The sequence below is a fragment of the Mytilus californianus genome, unplaced genomic scaffold (genome assembly GCF_021869535.1).
Source record: "Mytilus californianus isolate M0D057914Y unplaced genomic scaffold, xbMytCali1.0.p SCAF_2, whole genome shotgun sequence".
NCBI lineage: Eukaryota > Metazoa > Mollusca > Bivalvia > Mytilida > Mytilidae > Mytilus > Mytilus californianus.
Genome location: NW_026262668.1, coordinates 39,272,934 through 39,292,025, shown reverse-complemented (window position 1 = coordinate 39,292,025; position 19,092 = coordinate 39,272,934). Strand labels below are relative to the sequence as shown.

At 32.5% G+C, this 19,092-nt stretch overlaps 1 protein-coding gene across 2 annotated transcripts in view; it reads left to right on the top strand.

The window, feature by feature from the left end:
* The window catches only part of LOC127727919 (angiotensin-converting enzyme-like), a 141,043-nt gene that overhangs the window by 39,764 nt on the left and 82,187 nt on the right, over positions 1-19,092 (top strand). For both annotated transcript variants that reach the window (XM_052235071.1, XM_052235070.1), the window contains exons 2-3: positions 11,478-11,670; positions 17,675-17,839. In XM_052235071.1, coding sequence (XP_052091031.1) covers positions 11,478-11,670; positions 17,675-17,839 — 358 coding nt within the window. The remainder of the gene's footprint in view (positions 1-11,477; positions 11,671-17,674; positions 17,840-19,092) is intronic.

The following is a 19,092-nucleotide window of genomic DNA, read 5'->3' as shown; positions in this document are numbered from 1 at the left end:
TTTATTCTGATTATAAAGTCTTTCCACTTTTCCGTTGAAAGACCTTTTGATTTTGTTCTGATTACTATTTATTTTTCTTCCGCCATTTTTTGTTCTAGCGCTGTTTGGTTGTTTTGCATGAAGTTGTTTAGAGCTTTTGTATATGATATCGAAAATTTAATGCGCATTTGAAACTGACAACATTTAACAGAACACTTTTATGTAAGAGTTATCACCCCAAACACTGTCTTTCTTGTTATCACTACTCCTTCGCAACCGTTAAAAAACCCCGACAAATGTATGTATCTAAATTGGTCGTTATATCCTCAGGATGTCGTAAACAATTTGACCGAAGCAATCAGGAGACTCCATATGAAAGTTATTTCCCCTCTTTTATTTGAAATAAGTGATATGTATTTGCAACTAGCCGTTAGTGATAGAGACCTTGGGTTTTTTGGTTTGTGGTCCACCAAAATTTTGACTTTTGCTTAATTTTGCTACTTCCAAAACATCGTCTAGGATTTAAACAAAATATTTGACTAAATTGCTAGTTGTGACATGTCGTAACATATATACATTTGTATTTGATTACGTTGACATTTCATGGCAGTTTTGTCCCCTCTCATGCTTAAAATTAGCTGTATGCTGATATATCTCATTAACCACATTAAGAAGAGACAAAGGGTCTTTTGATTTGAAATCCTTACTTTATGAAATTTTTGAAATTGAGTTCAAAGTCAAATCTTAATTTAATGTTTTCTTAAATTTCATATAGGCACATGATATAGTCTTAGGGTCTTCTACATTAGGTTGCAGATAAATGACCTTGAAAAAGTGTGATCGAAAAGGACATTTTCTTACCGGAAGAAGCAATTTTTTCATTTAGAAGTACCAACAAATATATATTTTTGGAATCAGTGTGAAGTAACGTATCATATGAAACCTATGAGAAATTGTTAAAACCGGAAGTAGCAAATTATATCCTTAATTTTTGTTCAAAGTATATAGAAACTATATACTTTTGGAATCAGCGTTACTATGCGTTTATATGAAACCGGAAGTGACTTTGATTTAACCTGAAGTTGATTTTATCTCCCTTTGTTCATATAAACAGTTCTCAAACTTTGTATTTTGGGAATCAGTGCAAGATCAGTTATCTTCTGACACAAGAGCTACTATTTGTCATCCCAATTTTCTTATCAATAACTTGATTTGGATGGAAAGACCTATAGTTTATCTCAAAACAATTGGTTTTTAATTATTATTTTTTTATCTATCAAATTCTCTTCTTCCGCTTCTTTTTTTTTTAATTCAATATGGTACATGATAAAGCCATGTAGTCTTTTGCAAAACATCAAGTTACACAAATGTCAACCAGAAGGAAACTTAAGTAAACCAGAAGTAACCATTTTTGAACTTCTTTAATAGAAAATTTCTAGAAAGCATTTATTTTTTTTATTCGGCATACATTAACCTATCATTTGAGACCGAAAGTGGCCTTATTCACACCGGGAGTATCAAATGATCTCCCTTATTCCAAGAAGAAACCAGAGGAACTATATATCTTTGGAATCAGTGTGAATAAAGCTATTATATGAGACCGGAAGTGATATTTTCTAAGCTGGAACCAGCAAATTGTTCCTTTATTTCATGCAAAAGTATAAAGAAACCATATGTTTGTGGAATCCGTATAAAGCAACATATGATTTGACGGCAGGAGTACCTTTGAGTAAAGCGGAAGTGGCTTCTTGTCAATCATTTAGAAATTTAATGATGGAAAGACTTTCAATTGTTAAGAAAACATTTTTTTTTTTTTTTCTATTTTTTTTTTCATCCTCAAAATTTTATTCTTGCGCTGTTTGTTTGTTTCGTAGATGTCGCTAAGATGTTAGGTGTATGATATGGAACAGTTAATGCTCTTTTGAAACTGACACTGATTAACCGAACACTTTTTTTTTGTAAGAGTTATACCCCCCAACACTGTTTTGTTGTTATCACTACATCTTCACAATCGTAAAAGATATTGAACAAAAGAAAATCCTGATAGATTTGTATATCAAACTGGTAACTGCCTAAATACAACTTTTGCAAAAATTACTTTGTTTAAACACTTCTAGTTCATATATAAGCCAAATTATGTTAGATATATGGTTAGAGATGATAATATTATGACAAGATTTCTAAATTGACCAATGTAGGCAGAAATTGTTAATTTTTAAAGGTAAATGGGCATACAGGAAGATGTGGACTGGAGACAGTGGCAAAATTGAATACTTTATATAATCTTGAATGTTAGAATGATTAATTTTTAAACCTTTATATTCATAGTATTTTGAAATGGGTTCCATGCATTACATGTCAGAAAACATGCACAAAGGGGAGGCTGATAATAATGAAAGTCTGGTTTTCAAATTCTTTAAAATTGAAACAGAGGTGGGGTATTAAATGTACTGTAAAACAAAGTTAGAGTATATGCAGTGATTTCCTTTAGACTATGAATTTGATAAAATAAGTATTGTTGTGAGAAAAAGTGTTTTTAATTTTTTTTTTTATTTAAATAAATGTTTGTATGGGTTGCACTATGTAAATACAGCTGATTCACAAACCACACTTTTTGGGGAGATATGTACTATTCATAGATATTTTTTTTTTTTACCTACTGGTTGCCAGATATGATCTCCATGTTTCATATCATAGAAATACTGTTGGATAGCGGACAAATTGAATTCTCAGGAAAACTCAAAGTAAAAGGAGGGGTAGTACAGACTTTTAAATAAGTTTAAACTGTTAGATGTTAAGGCATATAAATGTTGCAAATATGTCTCACAACCCTATGTTTTGACCTTAACAAAAAAAGTAGTGCATATGAACTTTCCATTCCAGGATATGAATTTTTACGAAACTTCATAGTAAAATTGTCATAAATATTAGCCGTAAAAGGAGTTCCTGTGGGAAATTGTATTGTCTATATTGACAGCAGTGCAACCTGTAAGGACATCATACACAGCCTTAGAAACGCACGACCTTGTGTTATGCCAAAATATAAGTAAACAGTATCGACAGGATGTAGGATCATGAGTACTCATAACTGTACATACATGTTTATAGCAATATATAATTAGTTATGTTTTATAAAAAAAAAAGTACCGATAAAAACAATATTTGGAGACTTCACTACGGTGTTAAATTGACTGCCTTTAGAAACAGTTCACTCAAAGGATAAATGAACTTAAGCTTGCGGGCTTTATAAACAATATCACCGTAAAATGTAGGATATGATACTCCATTTTTAATAAGAATTCTACAAAAACAGCCATACTTCTTAACCAAATCTTTGTATCTATGGAAGAATTTAGTACGAGTTTTAATTACTGTTTGGTAACAAAATCCCTGACTTAATAATATACCAGTTATACATTTATTGCGTTCATTTTGGATCAGACAAGGTTATGTTTTAACTTCTCTGTCCTACTACTTTACCTTGAAGACCTTCAGCTTTTACCATTACTTTAATTGAAGTCAACTGTCATTGATATTCCTTTCTTTCTTCCTTCTGTGATCAGGTATTTTCCATTAATTGAGCAAATATAGAATCTTAATACGCATACTATGTACCACATCTACCCTTAAATTGCAATACAACTATTTACACGTATATATGGGTCAAGATGCGTAATTCATTTCCCATAGGCGACAATGGTAGCCTCTTCTTCCATTCCTCTGTCCATATCGTTAACTTGGATATGTACGATGGCTCGTTTCGAAGCTGAGACATTTTCACACATATGGTTAAATTTTCGGGGTACGAAGTGAGATTAAATTTTTCACAAATTGGGCAACCCCGAAAGGCCCCTCGTGATGCCGCTTCAGCAAGTGAAAAGTCCTTATTTTCACACAGTTAAATTCTCTGGAAATTCAGTTCTGTACGGACCTTTAATAACTCCAAAGTTTTTACATCTTTATTGTACAGTCGTCTGCTCTTTCTTCAAAAAAGCCTAAATGGTTAAGCTCAGTCAATTATTAAAAATAGCATCATGTCCAATTTGATTGCATGCAGGTATTTTATTTCTATTTATAGTTGAGTTCCTCACTCTGAGGCGCATTAGGGATATTGACCCATATATGGGCTCAATATAGTCAAAAATGCCTTTCTCATTCAGCAAGTTTCATGTAAATTCATTTACTATTTTGTACATCAGGAAATGCCTGTACCAAGTCAGGAATATGACAGTTGTTTTCCATTCGTTTGATTTGATTGAGCTTTTGAATTTGCCATTTGATAAAGGACCTTCCGTTTTGAATTTTCCTTGGAGTTCGGTATTTTCGTTATTTTATTGTTTGCTACTTTAAGTAAACAAAAATACCAAAAGCGTACAGTTTCTTTTACATATGTTAGAAATGTGAGGTGGTTATGTGACACCTAAACGCAGTTAAAGGTATGATGATTTTTTCAGTACAAGCAACGGGGAACATTATTGTTGTCGCATAATGTCACTGTCACTTTATTTGAACTTAAGACATTAAACCTATCATGAATACACAGAATAATAGGATGTAAGCAATGAGGTGATGAATTATATAAGCCATATTGTTGTATCGTTCTGAATGTCAACTACTTCAACATACTTTGCAAAACAGTTTATTTTTTATTAACAAATACAGTCCATCACCTTGTTTATATTTTCTTTTAAGTAATGGGACTTTCTTACAAATATGCTCTTCTAAAATTTCATTAAATGATTTATCAATCCAACACCCCGACAAAATAACAATATCATATGTTTTAATGCAAGATGAAAAAGAAATGGTTCATTAAGTTTATCATGCAAACTCCGATTAATGTTCCAATACAAAAAGTTAATAAGGGAGATGCTTCTAGATGTGTCAACATCTGCGCCCGTGTGTACATCTTCTGACACTTCAAAGTGGGACCCATTAGACAAGCCATCACTCACTGCAGATCTACTAGGTTTTATAGTTGTACTTGACATCCTCGGTGTTTTTGCAGCCACTGAAAACCCTGAACCTGACAATGTATCCGACCTTCTATCAACTGACTGATCATGACGTGCAATTTTGAATAGTTCATTTGATATAACAACAGTCAATACACAGTGTATCTTTAATAAGCGATAGCCTTTTACCTGCCTTTTTTTGCATTTTTAAACACGGGAAATAACAGTTTGCGTTTTTTAAGGATTGACTTTAGAAAGTGTTCAGAAATAGAAATTGTAGACTTTTAATTTTGGCGAGTTTTGATGCACAGTGTCTCTTTGCTGTCGTTTTAAAAAAATTGCAACTATGGGGCGCGGATTACGCAGATTTCGATTTAAGATATATTACACATTCTAAAAGTAGATGCTATTTCGATTGGTTCTGGAATTTTCAAAGATGTAGCACATATGTTTTAATTCTATCAATACAGTCTTCGTCCTTCTCTCCTCGACACCAAAAACATCATTTTTTCAACTCGTTTCACAAGGCCATTTTTGTCAATTTAGAGTCAATGCTTATTACTGATGACTTTATTTCATCAACCGATTTCATTTTCAATGTAAGATGGATGATCAATTTCATTTACCAGGTTGGACACCAATGTGGTTGTCTGTTGAGCGATGTAGAAGGAGGGGTACAAAGTCATTTCGGTATACGTTCTTGCTGTAAAGTATATATATAGTGTTAAGATATAATACTAAATTGATTTGTGTCCTGTGATGATGTGAAATTGTCCGTTGTCATCATATTAGCAACCATATGATAGATATAGGAAGCTGTGGTATGAGTGCCAATGAGACAACTCTCCATCCAAGTTACAATATATAAAAGTAAACCATTATAGGTCAAGGTACGGCCTTCAACACGGAGCATTGGCTCACAACGAACAGCAAGCTATAAAGGGCCCCAAAAAATTACTAGTGTAAAACCATTCAAACGGAAAAACCAACGGTCTAATCTATATAAAAACGAAAAACGAGAAACACGTATGAACTACATAAACAGACGACAACTACTGTAATCAGATTCCTGACTTAGGACAGGTGCAAACATTTGCAGCGGGATTAAACGTTTTAATGGTACCAAACCTTCTCCCTTTTCTGAAACAATAGTATAACATCACAACATAGAAAAACACACTATTAAATATCAATTGAAAGGCTTAACTCAATCAAAAAACGTAAATTAACACACAATGAACGAATAAATTTGACCTGTGACACCTGAATGCAAATACACAGTTAATAAAAAAATTACAAGGGATAAATAATTAAAGTCAAAAGCAAATAAACAGGTTAAACAAAGTTAAAGTATTCTATGACTGTGAAATGTCAAACAATTTTTAGAAAATCATCACTTTTGAAGAAACCTGCGTCATATTATACACAGGTAAATGCAAATAATTTTGTTGTTAAGTATACTTCTTCTTCTTCTGTGTGTATAAAATCTTCCGTTTAGGAATACCAAGAAATTTCTTTAATATCAATAAAACTAATCTAACACTTGGTACATATGGGGTGAATATCAACAATGAAACTATACAATTAGTGCTAGATAAAACTTCCTGTACAGGTCCAAGAACAGCATCTAAGGAAAAATGAAATAATTTTGATGTTCATAGTACGAAGAAGTGAAAATTTGTAGTAATACCAAATAATCAAAGCTGGTATATAGACAAGATCCATGTTAACATTAAATAACAAAAAAGCATTACAAATAGTATCAACAGGTCAAATTAAAAAGAAAGTACGATTTGAGAGTACTCGCAGTTACTGACAGCTAGTTAAAAGCCAAAACAATTAATAATAAAAAATCATACCCAATTATATCAGTCACATTCAGGACCGATAACTCTGTCGATAAATATTGGCGGGTATACAATATTGAAATGTATGCAATAACATATTTTTGTACACTGTTAAAATTTCTATATCAAGTTTATTAATGTCTTTTTTTTTTTTTTATAATATTGAATTAAAAAAATAAATGACAAAAATCATATACAATTAAGTCTCGTTTTATTTTCTATGAAATAAAATTATCTATCAAGTATAAAATTTGAATTAGAGTATTTCTTTAAAAGAATTATCGTGAACATTAATATTTGATTAATTTTTTAACCAAAAACAACTTATTGGAGAGCATTTCATAGTATTCAAACTTTCTTAAAGTTCTTTCTAATATATATTTATTCGGTTGTGAACACGGGAAAGAAAAGAAACTATGTATTTGTACATTTCAGAAAACTTTTGTATATCACAAAATCTAAACTCTGGAAATACAAGTTTACACAGGATATTAATGTCACCTGGTGGCTCTTGGTTTGACACGATTCCTTTACATTACCTGACAATTTGTTGTTATGTAACATTATAACCTAGATCCCAGCCGAGTTCACCTCGTCAAGGGACATTAACTTTAAAAGGTACAGAGCATTTATCTATTGTTGGGCATTATTTTTTTCTCTCGAAACGAAACCATTTTCTTTCTAAAAAGAATACATATTTTTTCGAAATAAAGATATATTATACAGAAAAATGGGGAAAAACATTAAAAAAAAAGAGAAATAATTTTATTATAAATTTCCGTGTTAACTATTTTCTGGGAAAAGTATATCTAAGGAACAGAACATCTGTCAAAATATATGTTCCTGCTATTTTTTTCACTTCACACTTGAAATAATGTATTTTTATCAAGAAATTTTGAATCAAACATATCAAAATATCAACAAAGAAAAAAAAACAGAAAGAACACAGATTCTGCATGAAAAATACACGATGATTAAAAATACATGCGACACTTCCAAACACATCCGCCATTTTGGAAAATCCCGAAAAGTCACTCTTTAAATCGATGTGGGACGTAATTTGCCCTAAAATTAAACTGTTTTAAGTAGAATATTTCGCCAGATATATGTTTTAATATTCTCAATCGAGTTGCAAAGTATTACTTTTATTTACGGAATTTGTGAATTTGATGAACAAGTAGACATGGGGTCGCTAGATTTAACGTTGAGTCAACGGGGAAATGACGAGAAAAAGTACGATTTTTACGAATCTCCAGGGACGTAATTTAATCAAAAATTAAACTGTCAGAACCAACATTTTTAGATAAAATTGTGTTCGAACACCAGGGAGATAGTTGCAAAAGTGAGAAAACGGGTCAGATTAATGAGAAAATTGAACTTCATTGAAGCACCTATGCAATTTATATGGGACAAAATGAAACAAAATGGCGACTTTGCTACGTCACTAAAGTCACGTGATGTCTTTCTTAGTTGAATATGTCATGCATCAGAGACTAAAATCAACTAAAATACATCCCAGGGATTTAGTATTTTAACGTCATGAACAGTCAAAGAAAACATGACTTGTGCAATGCCAAAAATAAATGTATCGACAGGTAGTAGGATAGTTAGGAGTGACTTCTTTATAGATAAAAATGAACGTGTGTGTGTCTCTTTACATCCCGTTTGAAAAGAAAATACATATGTAGTTATGTTTTAATTTGCTAATGACAAAATCGATATTAGTGCCAATGTAAACTATATTCAGAGATCTAATTACAACATTGGTACGATAACCCTTACTAATAAGTTTGTTTAAAGGTTCGATGAGTTTACACGAATCACATAATGATTTACGCGCTTTAAGTACAATATTACCATAAAATTTAGGATGTGAAATACCATTTTTAATAAGTTTTCTACAAGTACAGACAAATTTACTAATCAAATCTTTGTATCTATGAAAGAATTTAGTAAAAGTTTTAAGTAATTTATGGTAACGAAATCCCTGACTTAATAATTTACCAGTGATGCATTGATTACGTTCGAGTTTGTAATTGAATTGGCATAGTGAACATGGCGAAGGAATCAAACGCACCACATTCAGTTTTACTTTGAACACGTTTTCTTTTTGGTTGCAGCTTTGTTTCCCTTCTTTTATGTTCCATCAGTTTGTTTAAAGTAGACCAACCAACCACCACAAAATGCATCTAAAATCACCTCAATCAAAAGTAATTCATATAAATAAGGAAGTTTTATATTGTCAATAGTATAATTCCATGCTATAAACATGGAGGTAAACAGAAACCTGTAAGCATTTTTCACTTTGGTCTTTTACTATTAAGTAATGGGGGTGTCTTCTGTGATGAACTTTAGGCATTTTAATACTAGTACTTTTTATGTTTATGTGATATTTTTCAATTAAATCATGTGAGAGAGTCTATTTTCAGAAGGAGATTGTCTTGATTTGTCCTTAAATAGAAATATCTTTCTTTGAATATTTTTAAGTTTCTTTCACAAAATATGTCTTTTTTATATGAATGAGAATTTTTTTTTTTTCACTGTGAGAATGATATTAAAAATTATATGCAGCTGGTCACTACTTTTGTTCTCTTATCTTCTACTGCCTGGATAAAGGCGGAGCTTTGTCTATATTTGGTAACTACATTATACATATTGTTAAAATCTGTGACGTCGAACTCCCGCTAAACGCCCACACAAGAGTTGTTAAGGAATGCAAAATGTATAATCTAAGTGTATAAAAGACCCAAACTGTTGTCTTTTATTCATAATATGAAAGTGTCAGAACACTTCTCCGGGGGTTCATATTGACATCTTTATATTTATATTGCATTTAAAGGGGGTTCAAAGGTGGGAATTCACTTTTGAGGAGATAAAATTGAAAATAGAAACTTTATGGTTACCGTTTATTTTACTTTGCTTAGATATATATGATTAAAGAGATTCTTCTACAAAACTACGTCTCACTTTTCGTTTTTGAAGGAATTTATCAGTTTACAAAGATGAAAGGTGTATTGAAGTTCTTAATTGGAGGCATACATAAAATATGAGACAATGTTGTGTAACTTGTGTTTGGTCAATTAAAGTGGTGGTGGCGTAACACCACTAATTCGGGCATGGTCAGAGAGAATATAAAATGTAGTAGAAAGTAGAACATATCTTAAACAAAACATGTCCTACGCGTAGGCTTAACTTACAAAATATGAATAATATTTTGGTTGTTTTTGGTATCAAATGAAAGCTAAATTACTGGTGACCATTTTCAAACACTTGTTGTCTGATAAATTTGAATAATAAAACAATTGCATAAAATTTAAAACAGATGGTATAGTTTGTCGGTTTCTGCAATCTGAAGTACCTGTTTTTGGTACTTCCTATGTTCTGGGATTCTGTAAGATCTTATATGCAATTAAACGTATGTTGATTTTTCATCTCAAGACAATTTAATGTAGTGCTTTAATATTCAATTGCTTTCACTTAATTTGAGCTATGGATGTTTGAAATTAAAAAATTAACAAAGAACGCATTGACACCAGTAATTAGTGGCGTGCTTCCTGATGAAAACACATTTTTACTATCATTTGACCTCAATGTGCTATTTTCATCCAAGTTGGAAGAGCACTTTTTTGGCAATAAATGGGCAATATCTAAATTTATCATACCAAAAGTAACTTTCTCCGTAGATTTAGAAAAAATGATATTAAAGCTTTACAATCAGTTGAATTAATCTTTAAAGACAGTCGGTTGGAATAAGAAAAGTCAGATTCTTATGGTACTTTAAATAGAAAATTTGACCCCATAGAAAGGAAACATGATTCAAATGACTAATTGTTACACAACTTAGTTAAATAATACCTTCATGATTTAAATTTCATTTGAAAAATATCTGAAAAACGTGTTGTTCCAAACGTGAAGAGAAGGGATAGGTTTAATACGGTTGGAGAGCGCCAATTATTGGCATTTGTTTATTTCCAGGTGAGATATAAAGGCTACTTATAGCCTTCAATTTAATACAAAACTGTTGAAGGATTAACATAAACGCTTAGAAAAATACATATGTTTGGAAGTTGTTTTGATCCATTATTCGGTAATATTTTATACGCAAAAACACTTTTAAATTAACAATAATTATAACACCTACATCGAGTGTGGTACAATACTTCTCATCTCGAGTTTTTTTTCTTCAAATATTTCAAATTGTCGCGAGGGTGGAAATATCGGATCACATGAGATACGAATGATTGAATCTTTTTGCTCTTATGTTTTTTTTAGATGATATGTAGGAAGACTTTATTTTTTTCACTTTCAATGATTTGCAAACAAAAAGAGATATTTTATATGTGACACCTTTTCAAAATCAGAGAAAAACAAGAAAATCTTACTTCCTAATGAAAAAGTGACATCAAGCACAGCTCACAATAGATATAAAGGAAATCAACAGTTCTGGAAAAGTATATATAAATCGGACAAGAATCAAAGAAAAATATACAGTTATTCATAATGTATGTTAACGTATATGATAATTACAATAGTTCTCTTTTTCAGTATTGAGCGGAATAACTCTGTATCGAGTATTTATTTTAAAGACTTCTCATTGGCACTCATACCACATCTTCCTATATCTATTCTCAGCAAATACCAATATAAAGACGAACAAGTTTTGAAAAATATGTTAAATCCTGGGGTTTTTTTTCAGAATGAGTCAATTCCGATTGGTGCTTTTCTTATCCATCATGAGAATATGCCAATGTGTTCTTGTGACGAACGTGACTGATATGAGGAAATTTCTGGAAAACTACAATACAGAAGCGGCAAACGCTAACAATGAAGCTGTTACAATAGCTTGGAATTACTACACAAATATCACTAAGGAAAACCAGGCGAAAATGGTAAGATGGTGTAACGTTAAAATCATCGTAAAATGTGAAGAAAATAAAGTATGGTTTCGGTTTTTGTCAAATTTTCATATTCAGCTTTTCGTCAAATTCATGTATTCAGCTGTTCACTTAATTTACATAACACTACCACTGGAATGAGTAACATGCAGGTTCGACATGAAACGTCAGTATTATAAAGTTACATGATGATTGGAAACATGTTTTTACACCTCGGCTTTTGAACCATCAATGTTGGTTAAAAATGATTGCAACTACACTTTTAAAAATTATTAAAAGCATCGTGCGGAGTATTGACTATGTCATCAGATCGTCATAAACTAATTTTTTTAATTTTGGGCCTCCTTCATAAGGTTTTTTTGGTTGATTTTTGTATTAAACCTGTTGTGTAGTTATGTTGTGATTTGTTGTCTTTTTTATGTTTGTTTGCTAGTCCCGATATAGCATTTTTGTGCTGAGGCGACGTAAAGCAAACACCAATCAATTGTTTGTTTGATTTAAATCCAATCTTGATTAATTTCGATAGGTTACAAATGAATACAATGGGATACATGCGACAGCACCTATTTCTGCTGCGGTGGTACCTAGTGGTACACAGCTGATGATGAAAAGAAAAGGTTCCCAGTATAATGGAAACTACCGTGGCTAGTCTTTTATATATTCTCAACACTATTATTATAAAAATAAGATATGGTAGGATTGCCAATGAGACAACTCTCATCCAGAGACCAAATGACATAGAAGTTAACAACTATAGGTCACCGTACGATAACGTTCAACAATGAGCAAAACCAATACCGCGTTATTAGATTATATATTATATATTGTAGTGTTATTTATTCATCTCCGAGTGTTTGGAAGATTTGATCATAGATTATCGGTTCAATTGCCTTCCAGATTTACCTTCATCCATTTATTTAAAGCTAAGAAGGGAAAGGAATGTTCTTGAAAGGGCTTATAAGTCCGATAAACATACTCAGAATATCATGGAATTGCGTATCACGTTTCTATCATATATCGTTTCCATAGTTATAAGGTAATCTACCTTGGTGAGTAACAAACCTTAACTACGATCCTTCACACAACAAACACCGACTTTGCGGTTGAGGTATAAACCAGTTCAGATGACCTCATTGATGACGAGGCTCCCGAATCCACTCAATGCGCCAACGCCCAAATCTGGTTGTACAGTGTTTGGGACCATGCAAATAGCGACAGAAGCAATACCTACCAAAACGGACAAAAATCTTCCTTCCTTTTGCATGTTAAGCTTCATCAGTTTCACACTGAGCTCCAAGACTATGCCTTCTTTTCATCTTTTCAACATGGGTTTATCTTTTGTATCTGTCGCTGGGTGGGTAAGATTTTGTGTTCAACTGGTAGATGTATGTATTCATTAACTTAGTATTTCAGTTAAATGTTTTTTATTTCCATTTATATATGGAAGTTGACGATGCTGTGTATTGTTGAAATGTCACTACCGGCATCCTAGTAGGACCATCTGAGATGATGCAATTGAATGTTTTGTGTCGATGATTAAAAATTCCGTGGAGGGATTGTTGCGTTGCTTTACATCATGTATATTAGGTAACTGGGGATTCTTGGATGAGGCAACTATTTTGACGACATGATAAACGGATTTGTTTGCTCTCTTCTCTGTCCAATTTAGGGCTGTACTGGTGGCTCCACTCTCTGCTTCACTCACCAACGTTTTAGAAGAAAATACTCTACCGGGTAAACTTTGTCAAAAAGACCTTTGTCACCATGAATGTACTTCCTGCAATAACCCTTTCTTAGTTTGTTACATGGTTTATTTCAAAGGATGCTACGATGTGCATTTTTGTAGAATTTATTTCATATTTACGCAGGTGTTTCATGGCATAGAGGGTAGATATGATATCTATGCGAACTCTAGTGTTCCTGGTCTTGAACGCAGCATCGCACATATTAAATGGATTAAGCATCAGATTGGGGACACAAACACTTGCTTGGCTAGGCTATAGGTATGGGACACGATTTCTATCCACGTATAACTCGTTCTTGCTTTAGTCTTTTCAGGTCTTTTCTTGATCATGAGTTTCAAAAGTATCGGTGTTCTTATCTATCGCATCATCTTCAAATCGTAATGTATCGTATCCTTCAAATGTAATGGGTGCGTTCCCGATAAAGTTCTTAAACCAAACGTCTTGTCGGCGCGAGTTGTCATACTCAGTTGAAGATACACTGATGACCCTGGGTTCAAATGACTGTGTCAGTTGCTTGTTCGATGGAAAATTGATCGGCTAACTTACCAGGCTGGGGAAGAACGGCATTGGATCTGGAAGTATCCCTGGAATATCTTCTATTTTTGTTGTGATCTGAGAAGCCACAAAATAGGTTTCGTACTTCGAAGATGTCTTAATTTTTAACTTGATTGTCTAGACGATGACAAAATTTCTTTGCTCGGATGTCTGCTTTGTCTGATGCATCTCCTTCACAAGCACTTCGGGCCTCGGTGACAGTGTGCTCTAAGTAGTTCATTTACTGCATTACTCGCTTGTCAACACTGAGGTAGTGAGTTTGAACCCCGCACATTGCAAGTGCGTTCAACTCCGATCCTAATTGACTAGGACTGCCAGTTTTGCTGCCGTATGCAGGTAGTTCTCCGGAAACTCCGGCTCCCTCCACTATTATAAACTGACCGCCACTTGGTAAAATAGCGATAATTGCTTCTTTTGTAGTAGAGAGTAAGATACATGTATTATCTTTCGCACTTTTAACTGCCATCGGATTAAGTTGTAATTATTTAAAATCTATAATCTATTTGGGTATTTGATATAAAGACACTTTATATTTAAGAATAAAGACACATTTAAAACAAGAAATATTCAATTTAAAACGACACTCATTAATGTTCATATAAAGCACTTTTTGAATTATTGGAAAAGTTCCTAACGTCACTTTTCTTCCGATTATATTATGTACCAGTTATCAACTAATAAATCTGTAGAATGACTTAGTGTAAGGCATATTAACATTAGTATGATGAAAAAGATTTAAACAACCACTATCATTTCTAATAGATTCTTCTTGTTCAAATTGCAAATCCTCTATATGCGTCTGGGGGCGCAGCCCCATGACCCCCGCTTCGGTAATAACAGAGATCAAGCTACACCACTGCCTCCTCGATAGGGACTTTATGTGAAGTATTGTATTATGTACTCCGATCTCAGGCGTTTTTTTCATGAGCCAGTGTATAAATAGCATTCGACAAGATGGGTCGCTTATCGTCTTTTATTGAGAGTGTTATCTTGAAGATGGTGAAAAGATATCTGCGGATGATAGACAGTGGCTTGTGTATCTTCTTTTGCGATTCGAGACATGTCTTGTTCTTGTCAAAGGTATGTCAAGCAAAAGAAGTTTACGAGAATATATTGAGCAAAAGAATTATATCTTTCTCGGACATAGGCCTTCATTGTATAATATCGGACAAGTATTGATTATAAGTTTATTTCATTACTAAGTTAATCGAATCCATTCGTATTGGTTTATTACAAATGTATGTCTTTATTATGATTCAAGTAGTACAATCCATGATATTCCTAATACTAATCTGGATACTAGTAGATTGTATCGAATTTTCGTGAAAAAAACAAAATTAGTGCTATTTGTGACATCTAATTCGCAAATTTTCAACAATAAAAGGCGTGTTTCCTAGTCAATGTTTTAGCTATAATTCATTGTGATAGTGTTAAAAAATCATAAGTGCTAATTTTATGTGAAAATAGTAATGTGTTTTATATAGACAAAAACAGAGCGATGCAACCCTGTAACAACATTCACTCTTCCAGAGACGAAGATTAATAACGATGGGCTAGGATAGAGCACATTTTTAGCATGTAATAAATACAATGCATGTAAAATTGAGCATTATAACAATATATCATGAGAGGTAGTTTGCACACGGTCAATTCCAATTGATGCATCATCAAAAAGTTAAACTATTTTTTTGTATAAGCATGAATTTTATTTTTCAAATGTTTGAAAAAGTAGAATTAACAGTTCTGCATCAAGTCATTTAATATGAACAAATGTATTATAGGCCTTTATTAAGAAATAATGCGATAATATATTTGTTGAATCATTATTTAATTACTAGTAAAAGAAAGTTGTAGATGATTTTCAGGCCACTACAAATGCAAACAGAAAACAAATCTACTGTTGACTTTTTTCTAGCAATTTTGATATAATATTGTTGAAGCGGTAAACAATCGACTGCAAACAAATCAAATTTGGGTCTATGTGTTTACTGTAAACCAGAAAGCCTTGTTTTTCAAATGATAAAGATCCCATTTCCCATTTTAACGCAAAATTACGTCGCAGTGTTTTCTTAATGCAACGTCGCGTCGTGCAGCTATTCCCGCTTTACATCAAAACTTTGTACGAGTTACTGTTACAAATTGGGACTTATTTATTATTGTGCAAAACCCAAAGTACAGTCTTTGCATTGAATTTTCCATGAATTGTATGCCTGCAGTAGATTCTGTGCGCTTAAATAAACAATACGTTATATCCTGTTCAAATACTTTTAAATTCACGTAACTGATTAAATGACGTAATTCATTGGTTGTCGTTTGTTGCTGTGTAACATATTTGTTTTTCGTTCATTATTTTCCACATAAATTAGGCCGTTAGCTTTCTTGTTTGAATTGTTTGACATTTGTCATTTCGGGGCCTTTTATAGCTTACTATGCGGTATGGGCTTTGCTCATTGTTGAAGGCCGTACGGTGACCTTTAGTTGTAAATTTCTGTGTCATTTTGTCTCTTGTGGAGAGTTGTCTCATTTGCAATCATACCTCATCATTTTTATATTGCCCGCGGATTTAGGAAACGCTGCGAAAAAAACGCGTACAATCTGGATGCGTTATTATGTGTCACTCAGTCTGCTTCCATATCTTTCAAGTCTTATGATGCTTCAAACTTTATACAAAAGTTGAAAATGCTTTATATACTTGATTGGCTAAGTATTACTATAAAAAAAAAACGTGTACATAGACTTTCTTATCAAAATCTTCAGAACTGTACGGATTTTGAATTGTTGTCTTCCCGTACTCTAATTCGCCGACAGTTTTTCCAAATGCTGTGACGTTAACCATGACACCTTTCGTTAGACCTTCGGCAATAGCACAGTGCAATTGCGATGGGAAAACCGTGATGAAAGAAAAGGTAAACAGACGTGGAAAGAAGATAGTAGTAACCGATTTTGAAATTAACAAATTTGATACACCAAACCATTTAGAAACTGTTATAAGAAAGTTGAATTAACAAACGGATACGCATGGAAAACATAAAAAAACAAATATATATAGCTCTATCGTCTCACTTATTTCCCACGTGTTCCATGATTCTGTGTTGATTGTTAATCAAAAGGTAAACTTCGGAACAAAAACCCGAAAGTTGTTTGCAGGTAAAATTTTCGAGTCACAATCCATGATTAGAAAATAATTTTGTCTATTATACTGTGTGGATTCGTAATAAATGTTTAAAAAACGTGCGCAGAGGACTTAGTTTAATATATATGCATGCTTTGGTTCAATAATGAGCCTCCTCATGGGGTTTTTGATTATGTGATTACATGGCCGTTTTTATAGTGATTATTTGATTACCAGACCAAATATTTCATGATTATTTGATTATTTGATAATCTAGGACTGTATTTTTGATTATTTGATTATCTTGTTTAAAAAAAATAGTTAATGATTATGTGATTATATTGGCAAAAAAATTGTGATTATGTGATTACTTGGACACCCCCATGAGGGGCCTCAATAATTTCCGCAACATAATAATTACCAGAAACTCGTTTTATTTGACTTTAATTTAGAAAGTTGATGTTAATTTAATATGAGAATAGTCTTATCTAAACTATCGACGACCGGATGGTTTATGTTCGTCACTAAAAAAATATTTCATTCTATCATTTTGATTATTATCATCGCCTTATTTATTCAATTTCAGACGGAGTCTGATTTAAAAATGGCCAATTTTACTAAAGCATTGGCAGCAAAAGCCAACCTATTCGACTGGAAGAAAAGTGAACTGAATGCAACAGAGAAAAGACAGTTCGAAAAGATTACACAGCTTGGTTTTTCTGCTGTCAATGATACAGCTAAGATAGAATTGGTATGTAGTTAAACCCAGCGGAAATATCTAGCGCTTAATCATGGTGATAAAAATTGAATGTGATATGAATTTAGCTTGTACATAAAGTTAAGTTGAAAATACGGGATTTTCATTGTAAAAATTTCTTTGCCTTTCCAATTGAAAAGTATGTCATAGTATTCCTATGTGAACAATGTGTGGTACTTGGTTAGTATGCGTATTTTATTTCAGGAGGCGTTCAAAAATATTTTTTTAATTCCTTTGTAGATGTCGTTAACTTAGATTTGATGACTCATTTCGAAGCTGAGACATTTTCGCATATGTGATTATATTTGAGAGTACAATATGTGATTAGATTTTTCGTGTCTTGGCGAAGCCTGAAAACCCTTTTGTTGATTTGGCTTCTTGGCGTGATTTTTTTTTCACACAAAGAAATTACACGAAAGTTCAATTCTTTGTTAACATTAACCATTTCCATAATTTTGACATATTTGTTTTATTGTCCTCTGTCCAGCACAAATGATTGATAGAAAAACAAAAGATGTTGGGTATCCATCCATGACACAAAATCAGTACATGCACAGCAAAAAAAAAACACACAAAAAGCAAAGGAGCAGTTCGTTTTATTAATTAAATATCAACATATCATAAAAAACATTTTATTAAAATAAATTATATCAATAAAGGTTTTGATTTTGTAAATATTGCCGGTATTTTTAACGACCATTCTGTTAAAGAACAAATTCCTGGATATTTTGATAATACTGAACTCCCTCTTATTTGTTATATTTACAAGAAATCTACCCGGAAATTTGTGTTTAATTATAGCCAAGTCTGTAAAGATGTAAATATCAGTGAAAATACACCTACGTAATGTAATTGTAGTAATTCCGAATACACTTATGGCCCCATTTCCCATGTTATAACAGGAGACCTTAACATCGTTCTCGACCGAGAGTTAAAATCATTCCTCAGTAAAGGACCAAAATATCGCCACCCGTCAATTATTAATTGGAATGATTGTCGTAATATCATCCACAACTCACTTCGTGCTTACTGTTTGAAATGGATAAAACGGGAAAAAGCTGACAAAAAATCTTTGGACTCTTTTTTTAATTCAGTAATGAAGATAGTTGATATACGTATACAACATTTTAAAGAACATTTTACTCTTAACAACAACCATAAAAATCCTATTTCTCGTATCAAACATAAACTAAAAGAACTAGCCAAGGAATTTGTTTTTGTCCCGGCTGATAAAGCTGCTAATAATA